At 35.5% G+C, this 12,403-nt stretch overlaps 1 protein-coding gene across 1 annotated transcript; it reads right to left on the bottom strand.

Moving 5' to 3' along the window:
• Positions 1-814: 814 nt before the first annotated feature.
• LOC121745651 lies at positions 815-2,416 on the bottom strand. Its single transcript, XM_042139635.1, has one exon. The coding sequence runs from the start codon at positions 2,414-2,416 to the stop codon at positions 815-817; it is 1,602 nt and encodes a 533-aa protein (XP_041995569.1).
• Positions 2,417-12,403: the final 9,987 nt, after the last annotated feature.

The raw sequence follows: 12,403 nt of genomic DNA, 5'->3' as shown, positions 1-12,403 counted from the left end.
TCCCAACTCTTCTTTTTCAAATCTCAACAAATTTAGAGTCTAGGATTCCCAATCCACTTGATTAGCTTGACAAAAGAAAAGGCTTAAGGCTCAAACTTGGCTAACAAGGGTGTTATATACTAAGGTTAGTGTTTAGGTAAAAATGAGGCTAACAACGATGGCCTAACATCTTCCCCTATATTTAAGGTCACTTTGTAGACTCAAGAAGACAAGGAGCAAGTTCTAGAAACACATGCACAATTGATGATAAAACACACATGAAAGAATTGAAGGCTCAAAAATCTCACTTGGGTAAATAGCATGAATCAAGGCAAACAAGCAATTCGTTACTTATGCACCCAATTACTCAAACTCTCAAGTCAATGGTCAAGTGATAGCTCAAAATGGATGGTTCTTTTATCATAGAAGACTAGTCTTCACCCCAATTATACCAATTTTTTTTTTTTAATTCAAGCCCAAAATTTGCAATCAATCACAACCAAACAACACAAAACTTCATGAATTTCTTAAACAAAGCAATTCTATCCTAAAACAAAATAAAAACAACAAAACACAACTAATCAATCTAAAGCAAAAAGATAAGTACCTCGTTAGTGTCCCTATCCACCATATCATCCCCCCAAACTTATTCAAAGCTATGCAAAGAATAAGTTTGAAAAGTTGGTGGAGAAGGGAGACTAACATGGTATGCAAGCAACATAAAACACACCAAAAACAAACTGAAACAAAAGAATTTAAAGATACCTACTAGGGGTTACCTCCCCTACAGTGCCTTTGGTTATCGTCGTTGGCTCGACGTCGTCCATGAGCTGCATCATGTCACGCCATAAATGGTGGCGTTGGATTTTCTGTCAATCTTGGAAGCATATGATATAGCCAATCTCTTCTTCCACCAAGTATTTTTCAGAGCTCCATCAGAAATTTCAGTTTCCACTTTGGATAAATTTTCAGCTTTTGTTTTCTTCACCTTCACTTTAGGATTTGATGTAGTCTCTTCTTTAGAAGTTGATCCACCACATGAACCAAACATCCATTGCGGTAAAGAAAAATCCCCAAATGTGGACTCAATTTCTTGTGCCTTTTGGACCTCTACAACGTGCACAGCTTTGCACTCTTTCTTCATAACAAGTTCTTCTTCCTCACGACTCTTCATAGCATTGTAGATAGATAGGATGTGACGTTTGTTACCCATATGAAGAGTGAGCTCTCCCTTTGCCACATCTATCAATGCTTTTCCCGTTGCAAGGAATGGGCGCCCCAGGATAAGCGGTATATTCACGTCTTCTTCCATATCCAATACTACAAAATCGACGGGAAAAATGAAGTCATGTACCCTCACAAGAACGTCCTCAACAATTCCTTTAGGATAGGTGACGGTCCTATCTGCCATCTGTAGTGTTATTGTTGTCGGCTTGAGAGTGCCGATCTTCATCTTTCTGAAAAATGATAATGGCATCAAATTTATGCTCGCCCCCAGATCACAAAGTGCCTTTGTCTGTCTGTCATTTCCAATAACGCATGAGATGTTGAAACTCCCAGGATCTTTAAGCTTGGCCGGTAGCTTTTTCTGAATTATGGCACTACAATTTTCAGATATGTTCACCGTCTCATAGTCAGTCCATTTCTTTTTCTTGGAGAGCACATCTTTTAGAAACTTTGCATATGTAGGCATTTGTTGTAACGCCTCTACCAACGGGATGTTGATGTGCACTTTTCTAATTATGTCAAGAAACCTAGAGAAGTGATCATCTAGTTTCTTCTTCTGCACGCGCTGTGGAAATGGGATCTTAACCTCAGCAGGGGGTGCAGGTATCACGATGCTTGCCTTGGGAGGCGGCACCTCTTCCACTGGTTCTTCTTCTTCCACCACCTCTTCTTGAGAGATTTTCTCCTTCTCTGCAGGCAAGGTTGGGCCATCATAGCTCTTTCCACTCCTAAGATTAATGGCTTTGCAATCCTTACAGTCTTTAGGATTGACAATTGTTTGTGACGGAAATTGGCCCGGTTGATGCTGAATACCCACTGCCTGTGAAATCTGGCTCATCTGGTTATCGATGCTCTTCATGTGAATATTAAGGTCATTCACATTAGCTTCAACCTGCACTAGCCGTTTGTTGGAGTCCTTCATGCACTTTCCCGTTTGCTTCATAAAGGCCATTAACACATCTTTCAGCTCATCCTTCCTCGGTTCTATGATTTGGCCATTTGATACCTGGAATCCGGGTGGTGGTTGCAGGGCATTATTTGGGTTCCCGTATGACAAGTTGGGATGCACCTTGTTCCCATAGTGATTGTAATTGCCTCCTCCTTGGTTGGGGTGGTAATTGTTGAAATTTCTGTTGTTGCCACCTTGATGAACGTAGTTTACATCTTCGACTCCTTGTTGCATCTCAGTCCCAAACTGACTTGTTCCCATATACCCAAGCTTGTCAGTTAGAAATTTCAGCTACTTGGATATTGCATCAATCCTATCATTATCGGAGGTGGATGCCACCCTATATGATTTTCCTCTGTCGTTTCTCCATCCATCATCATTTGAAGCTACCCTCTCGATCACTTCAAGTGCTTCAGCTTCCCCCAATTTCAAGAGAGATCCTCCGGCGCTCATGTTCAGTTCACGCATTGCTTCCAGCGTGCCTCCCCTGTAGAAGGTTAAGATCTGTTGTCCCGGAGTTAGCCCGTGATTGGGGCATCTTCTCATCAGCTGCTTGAACCTTTTCCAAGCCTCCATGATATTCTCCTGAGGGTGCATCTTGTATTGAATGACCTCAGCTTGGCGTTTGAGTGCCTCGCTAGGTGGATAATATTTCTCCAAGAACAGCTCCACCATTGCATCCCATGTAGGCACAGAGTTAGGACCCATGCTGTCATACCAGTCCCTTGCCTCATCTTTCAAAGAGAATGGGAATAATCGGAAGCGGACTTGCTCATCTGTGACCCCATTCGCCTTCACTGTGTTGCTGATCTGTATGAACTTGGTGAGGTGCTTGTTGGCATCTTCTGAACCTGTCCCACCAAATGCGTTTGCTTCTGCTCTGTCTATCAACCCCGGTCTCAATTCGAAGCTGTTGGCCGCTATCCCCGCATTGTTGACTGGTGGATTAGCAACCTGTCTGTAGGCAAATTGATTTTGCACGGGCACTGGCCTCACATTCTGTTCATCCAATTGCCTCTGCATGGCAACCAGCTGTAGATGGAGTTGGCGGATGACAGGATCCTCATTGTTGTTCTCCTCCCTGTTATCCATTAGAATTGGAGAATGAGGCTCGTACTGGATAGGTGATGGAGGTGGAGATGGACTGGGTGATGGAGTTCTCTGGATAGGAGAGGGTGGACACCTGTGAGCGGGTGAAGAAACCCGAATCCTTTGGTTTAACCTTCTCTGCGCGTTCCTCCTTCTGTTGGATGCTTCGATCTCGAGATCGATAGGCTCTAGAGGTGGACCTTTAGAACGCGTGTGCATACACCCTGAGCAAGGAAACACATCTATTAGAGAACTCAAAAATAAAAATTAAAAATAAAGCAAGTAAAATCTAGATTAGTAATCTCAATTATTATCACGATATTAAGCTATAATGACACACAATTGTCCCCGGCAACGCCGCCAAAAACTTGACTCAACTTATTTTAACACAAGTGATACCCGCAAGTGTACAGGGTAGATCTAGTATAGCTAAAGGTCAGTACCGGATATCGAACACAAGGAATAAGATTGCAACAGACTATCATATACTAAGCGTCATATACTATTTAGAGACACAGAGATTTTTGGGTTGATTAATTAAACTAGACTGAAAGAAATAAACAAAAAAAATGGAAAACATAAAAAGAAATAATACAAAGCAGGCTTAAGAATGTAGAATTTTAGGATCCAAAAACACAATCGACTTCCTTGAATTACGGTCTCCAGAGCTATTAAGTCGATCACAATTATAGATTAAACCCCCTCCCGAGGTGAGAAACCTGTAGATTAGGTGATAGGATTGAAGTCCCCTTCTAACCCTTAAACCCCTAACTCCTAAAAGCACATAAGATCAAAGACCTCACTCAAAACCTCAACTCTCCCGAGTTCTATTGAATTAAGGTGTGAATTATCCATTTTTCCAAGTCAATTATTTCATCTCCCGATTAATCTAATTAATCCTACACAATCAAGTGGTGATCAAGCAATTGAAAGGAATAAACTCAAGAACAATCAAATAACTACAAGAGCAAGGCAAGAACAAAATCAATCGGATAAAAACTATGAAATTAGTGCATCATCACCAAGAATTCTATAAGAAAAGTTTAGCTACTCATGTTCATAAAGGAAGCCATGTTCAACACAAAGTAATCCATCAAAAACATAAAATAAAGATACTAAATACTCCTGTAAGATCGATCTATGGAGTGAAGCTTCAATCTTTCGATGTGGACTCTTCAATCTTCAAATCTCTCTCTCCAAAGTGTTCTTGAGGGTATTTGTGTGTGTAGGGGCGGTAGCTGTGGAATAGAATGAACCCTAGGCTTCTTCTCCTCTTATTTCCCTTCAAAAATCGCGTTTTCAGCTTTCAGACGCGTCAGACAATCCGACCCGGCCGGGTTGTATTTTTGAACTGGAAATTAAACCCGGCCGGGTCACCATTTTAGGACAGTTGCTGGATTCTGGCTCAACCCGGCCGGGTTGCATTTTTGCACTGTAAATTAACCCGGCCGGGTTACCTGTGCGCGGCTTTCGTAGATCGGCCATATCTCTCTCATCCGAACTCCGATTAGGGCGTTTGAGATACCCACGCGAAGCTCTTTCGAAGACGAAGAGAATGATATGCAGTGGGTGTTGATTGGACTTCAAAATCTCTAGAAGAATTGTCTCAAACCAAGGCTGCTGCATATCCACCTATTTTACACCTTTTTCTACACATTCTTAACAAAAAGGTCAACATACCAACATAATAGAGAAGTAGATATAAACACGCCTAATAATAGACGAAATATGATCACATTCATACAAAACCACCCTCTAAAATCCAAGTATGTCATGCGGCAGGCCAGCGAACCCAAAGCAGGCTCTTTTTGCGCAGAAGCAGGAGGCTGCGCGCAAGGATGTGGAGAGGGCGTTCGGGGTTCTCCAAGCGCGCTTCAACATCATCAAAGCCCCGGCTCGTTCGTGGTTCATGGAGAGCATGGTCGACATCATGTATACGTGCATAATCTTGCACAACATGATTGTCCGAGACGAAGGACCCGATGCCGGAAATTGGTTCGACCCCGAATCCCCCGGAAGCTCAACCGCAAGTAGTCCGCCGCGAAGTGGAGCGCATCCATCTATACAAGAACGGTTGGCTATTCGGGCAAGGACACGCGACTCTAGCGCCCACACCCAACTCCAAGAGGATCTAATTGAGCACATTTGGGAAAACTTTGGCGGAGAAGATTAAATTATGTCATTTTTATTTTTTTAGAATTTTAATTATGTCTTCGTTTTTTTTAATGTTAAGTTGTAATATTGTTTTAATTTTAATAAAGTGTGTTTGTTTAAATTGAATTGGGTTTTAAAAAAAATTATAAATTAAATTGAATGAATAGTAATTAAGAGACGGTATAGAGACGGTTAAGAGACGGAGCGTTGCAGGTTCCGTCTCTTAGTTAAGAGATGGAGGAAAAAAGGACAGTGGGGCCCTCAAATAGTGCTCAAATAGTAGTTAAGAGACGGTATAGAGACAGCGTTGTGGATGGCCTTACAATCTTACATAGAGTCAATAGTTACAGAGTAAAAAATTTTGCGAGCCAGATATATTATTTGATTGTATATCTAATCCATCATAATAGTAAAAATATCACATGACAATATATGCAGACCATCAAATTTTTAATTGAAAAATAAATAATATACATTAGAAACATATTTATAATAGCTAACTGTAGTGGATTAGTAGCAATTGGCAACAATATCAAAACTTATTTTGGAAGATGTATATATGAAACCTAACACCCTCCAAGCTTGTAATGACATGCCACGTGGCACATAAGAGTAGGAATATCAAGTAGTAATATAATTATATGAGTTCAGATAATTACAAACCTATAATTATGTTGATGTTTTACTTTAAAGCATCAAAATGTTGTCAAACTGTCTACTAAATTGATTAAAGTGAGAGTTAGCCAGGTGAATAAATTAAACTGTTCAAAATCTAGTGTTAAATTTGTTCGTATTTATTGATATTTGAAAAAAGTTAACCACTTAACTGAGAGGAGATTATGTTTTTAAGAGAGTAATCATCATGTAAAACCAAATATAATGATTAAACATGGGATGACTAATCATGTGAAAAACTTTATGACGAACTTTTGAATGCAGATCCTTTATGACGGCCATTTAACAAGTGACATCAGGTTTAATGTAATTATTTGCTTAATCGCTTTGGGATTAGGTTAGTGGAACTGGTTATCATGTTTAAAAACCCTACTTTATTTGATTAAGATCCCTAAAGTACAAGATTTATTTATTTTTAATTAATTTCTCGCATGATCCAGATCAAATTCAATATTGAAAAAAAAATCAAAATACCTACAAAATAATTAATGTTCTGTAAATTGCGTTTCCGAGATAGATATGTACGTGGAACCATTATTGATCTTCTTCAATGAAAAAAAGGGGGGGAAAACTACGTTTACTATGTTCATATACGTATATGGTATATGATCGAATATCACGCTACAACAAAAATTTTCTTATAAGTAATACATGAAATTGGAGATGCAGTTTGCGTTAGAAATTTTGAGTCAAGTATATTCTACTCTAATTAATTTCCTCAATTAGTACATTTTTTTGTGAAAAGGCAAATAAAATAGGCTTAAAGTTGTACAAGCATATATAACTAACCATTAAATTACTTTCCATAACAATTGTTAGAGGAACTTCTTCTAATGTATATAACCACTTAATAAGTGGATAGTGAATCCTAATTTAAAATATAATAACATTAAATTAAAAAAGAGAAAACCACAAAAAACAAAAAATTGAAAGTGGCTGACCAAACTTTTATCTTGTATACTGAATATAATAACACTACTTATGTATGGTAAATAATCTGTGGATTATTAATACTAATTTTGGGTGGAATTAATACATAAATTTAGAACAATACTCCGTCATTCTTATAAAAATAGACATTTTTGTCAGTATTGTATGTCCCATAAAAATAGTCCATTTTAGAGTAATTTTTTTATCTAAGCATATGGAGCCTTATTCTCCTCTAACAATACTATAAGGATTTATATTTTTTTATCTCAATCCTAATTTACCAATTGTGATCGTTCTAAAAGTGTGTATTTTTACGGGACAGATGGATGAAGCACAATTAGAAAAATAGTTTGGGGAAAATACTAGGTCCACTTCATTGAGGCCGGCCCAAAACAAAAGAAGATTGGGTTATACTTTTAATCAAATGGGCCGACGATGCTGTTGAGTGTATAATTCCTCACGTTGAAAAGTCTTTCAGTCTTTCTTAGTACGGACAACGTAGAATAGCATACGTGTCAAACCTCATTTTTGAAGTCATAAAAAACATATGATAAATAAATATATAAAAATATATGAAATTGAGATCATAAAAATAGAGAAGCTTTATATAAAGAGAGTGACAGAGAGTTGGATCAAATAATGTACCAAGGTCTAATTATAGTCATAATTATAGTCTTTAAGATCATTATCTTTAGATTTGATTCAAATTGAAACCTACCTAATCCGTAGACATATTTGTAGGATTATATATGTATGGGAAAATGTCCAAACATCGATTCAAACGATAATATGAAATTACAATAAGTATGGATATTACAAATTTATCAAGATTTAAAAGAATATACACTTTTGTGTATGGAGTGTTATTTTGTTTGTCAACAAACATCTAATGTTTTGTCCTTGTGAAAGTTAATCATGTCATCGGAAGTATAAGATGTTTTTGAATTGTTTTTAACTAAAAAACAATTTTAATAATAATTAAAAAATTGTGAAGAATACGACAGTTGAAGTTTAAATCATTGGATAAGGGTCAAAGTTTTACATAAGTGGAAACAAAATAATGATCAATGCACGAAAACTTTGGGTTTAACTAATAAAATGATTGTAAGAGTCAATATTCTCAAGCTACTGTGTGCACATTCCAAATGTGGCTAATTAATTAAATTTCAAACATCATATCTTTCTTTTGAATTCAGATGTCAATAGTCGGTCGACATAATTGTTTTATTACTCCCAATACAATTAATACAGTGTAATAAGATCAAATGTTGAGAAACTTAAATCTTACTGACTTTTCTATTTTCGCATGAAACCATGCTAGTAGTATTTTTTTTTATTTTGTTTTCATTTACTTACAATTTTCGAGATTTAATTCAACTTTATTTATGAAACCATGCATGTAGTGTGGAAATGAGATTATAGTTGAATTGCTCGAAATAAGCATAGGTGTGTTAAACACTGGTTTATTCGGTGACACTTTTTGTACAGTAATAAACAAAATATTTTATATAAAGATTATGAATAAAAATTCAGATATGTAGATGTGTTGAACAAGATTTTGACGAGTGGTCCAACATTTTGCTAACTGAAGTAATTTAAAAGCAAAAGAAATCGATATTTACGCCCACTATAATTAAAATTGTTGAATATTTAGAGAAGACCAAAATTTGCAGAAAATGTCGCCTAGAAAAGGCACAGCTAAAAACACCCAGAATATTAAACTCATCATGGATATGACATATTGGAATTGGACCACTCTTCAATTAAACCGAATCAAGTTATAGGAATTTTTGGAAAATCCAAATCCTTAGAGCATCCGCAATGGCGGACTTCGACATGGAATTTCCATGAATTAGGCGGAATTCCGTGGCGGACGTCCGCCATTAGACCACACACGCGCGGATACGGAATTCGCATGAGGACGTCGCAGGTCCGCACCCTTCCGCAGAATTCCGCGCGGAATTCCATCCTGACGTCCGCCATTGCGTGGACTGTTACGGAATTCCGCACGGAATTTCGATTTTTGCAATTAATTTTTTTGATTAATTGTGTATTTTTTTTAACGAAATATGTTTTTTAAAAATAAAGTGTGTTCGTTTTCTCTGTATTCGCGTCGAAATTTTAATTCCAGAAATTATTTACTTCCGGAAATTGGTTAATTTGTGAATTTTTTTAATGTGAAAATTCCGTCGGGAATTCCGCATGGGAATTCCGCCACTGTGCAGTGGGAAGTCCTTATGACGTGACAAAACAGTGAGAAGTCTTTATGACGTGGCAGTGGGAATTCCACGGGGAATTCCGCCGGGACATCCGCACCACTGCGGATGCCCTTATGTATGTTAGAATTTTGGGAAACCACAATTGAAATGCCTCGACTTATCAGTCAATTATTCATTTATTATTTCTGAAGATGGATAGAATTATCAATTTTTAGGGGCTCAAAGCTATCTTGAATCTTCCAAGAAAAGCATATTCTTTGGGTAAATACTATATATGATGGTCATCACAATTTTGTGTGGTTTTTTTATTATTTGATATTAATCCTTATATATGTGTATATACTTGCCATTCAATGATACAATAAGATGTCATCAATCCTAATTAAAATCCATTATTTCATTTAGTGAATAAGACATAAAGGTCTTGCTACTTAAAAGCATAGATAATCAACTCTTATAAAAGGCCATGGTTGAACAAATTTTATGTGACGTAGATTTGTACATAAACAACATAATGATTGCTATATGCTTTATTTCTTAAATCAATATACATTATAATTAGTTCGCTACTAACCCACCACTAAATTAACTTAGGTTTCTAATCTTCAATTAATTACTAGACTGGTCTCAACTAAACACTAATTAAAAAGAGTACACGTACATGTATTTGCAACAATAGTTAGTATTTTATGTACAAAGTCAAATTTCGTAGCAAATTAGGAGGCAGAATAACGTCATGAATCTAAATCAAATTATTTAGTTAAATTTTCAATAGAAACAAGTGTGTCCGAAAGATTATAGCTTGAACATGAGGATCATTGACTTGAAATTATGATTTGAATCCGATTCGTCAGATTATTCAACGTTTCGGAAATAAATGTTTATTTTGTTTTAGGTAATTATAAATTTGTATTACTACCTACTAAAATATTTAATGCAACAATGAACATATGAAGTGACAAAATATTAGCACCACGGACAGTTGTCTTATTTCGGATCGGATATAAGATAAGTTTCATTACACCAATATAAAAATAAATCCGACTTTTATACATCGTCTTAATTCCTTTGAAGATAATTATATAGGATTATAGTGGAAGAAATCAAATGTCACTTTGTGGATTAAAATATGAAAAATAGATTTAATTAAAATATCCATCATTATAATTTCAATCAAAACATCATTATATACATGGATAAAATTGTCTAATAATTATATATATCTGTGATATTTAATTACGCTTAACAGCAATCACAAATTCAAAAGGATATTCTTTACAGAATTGATTTTCTTCTTCTTTATATGTATAGAATTTACGCTATTATAATATTAAATGTACCTCATTATACGTAAACTGTAAAAATTAGTTATTTCCGTGACACTGTTTGCACTATTACACAATGTCGCTCTAATTAAACTCAACAAAAAAACATTGTTTTTAGAGTTTAATAATGTAAGGATCAGGCCCGTGACACTATGCCGTTATATCGGGGGCAGAGCTAGGATTTAACGTAAGGAGAGGCAAAAATATATTTATAAACATATTTTGTAGTAATGAGAAGGGCATTTAATGGAGAATATAAAATAAAATTTCAAATTTGGAGAAAAATATTATTGGTATAAACTTTTGAGGAGGGGCAAATTCCCCACCAACCTCACATGTAGATCCGCCCTTCGTTATATTGTTGTGCCTACCGAAACGGCCTCAAGTGATCGTGTTGCTTTCCCCGATGCAATCCAATGGCGAAACCTAACAATCTCGGTAAAAACACGCCACGCATGTCAATCATATCATACGTATGTTGCCTCACCGGAACTATGTTCCACCGTTGCTATTCGTACCACCGACTACCTACCGCTAGGTTAGAGTAATCACACTCAAACAACACTGACACTAATGTTACTCCATTTCTCCATAACTATCGACCAAAATGGAAATTCAAACCCCCTAACCTCAAACTGTCAATTCGCAGATCTTTATAAACTTTTTTGAAAGCGGTGTTTATTGCATTCAGTTTTAAAAATTAATTTGAATTTCTTTTTTTCACTAGGAGTATTAGTTTAATTCAAATGGAGTAACGGTTATTGACTGAACCAATTCCAAGATTCTTTCTTGGTCCCCAAACAACCCCCTCAAAATTAGTTGAGTAATACCAGAAAAAGCTGACACCCCCTCCACTTATCTTATTACATGTACTAATCCCTCCGTCACGCCTCCGTCCCGCTTAAGATGACAAGTTTTCCTTTTTATTTTGTCCCAACTAAGATGACACATTTCCCTTTCTAGAAACTTTCTTTCTCCAATTAATACAGTAAACCAATTTTTCTCATTCCTATTAAAATATTCATTTTTCTTTCTCTCTCTATTTTAACCTACACCCATCATTTCTCTTTCCAATTTAACACTCTAGTCAATAACTCCTAAAATCCCGTGCTGGCCAAGAAATGTGTCATTTTAGTCGGGACGGAGGAAGTAGTATTTATTAAATATTGATTATTACAGTATTTAATTAAGAGTGAACTTAAAAAATGGTCCATTGACTATGAGTTTATCTCCCCCATAGTCCCTGGACTTTAAAAATATCGCTAGACATCCCTGGACTAAAGGTTTATCTCGAAATTGGTCATTTTGTCATTTGTTATACGAAAATACCCTTTTGAGGGTTTGGACAATTTGGTCTTTTTACACTTTTAACATTTTAAATCTGATATTATTTCAGTGATGTACTAAATATGATATTATTTTCAAAATTTTCATTCTTCTTCCCTTTTGTCATCCTTAACTTTGTTTCTTTATTTCAATATTAGATTTAGTTTTATAAAATTAAATTTTAAATTTAGATTTTTAAATATCAATATTTTTTTATTAATTAAAAATATTAATTCATGGACACTATAAATATTGATTAAAACTATTGATTTTTGTTATTTGATATAATATTCAGTTGAATCGAAGAAGTAAAAAAAAATATTAATCACGATGGAAAAATAAGAGCTATTCTACTTAGCCTTCGTTCGATTGTTATACTTTTTTGTGATTATATATTATGAAGTTGACTAAAAATTTGATACTACTAAATTTTTTTTGATAGGAGTATTTTGTTTAAATTTTCTAGTTAATTTTAATTGTTTTCAAATAAATAAATAAAAATTATATTAGTCTTATATTAGTTGCATATT

This window comes from Salvia splendens, chromosome 8, assembly GCF_004379255.2.
Source record: "Salvia splendens isolate huo1 chromosome 8, SspV2, whole genome shotgun sequence".
NCBI lineage: Eukaryota > Viridiplantae > Streptophyta > Magnoliopsida > Lamiales > Lamiaceae > Salvia > Salvia splendens.
The sequence above is the reverse complement of the archived record's forward strand: the minus strand, read 5'-3'. Positions and strand labels throughout refer to the sequence as shown.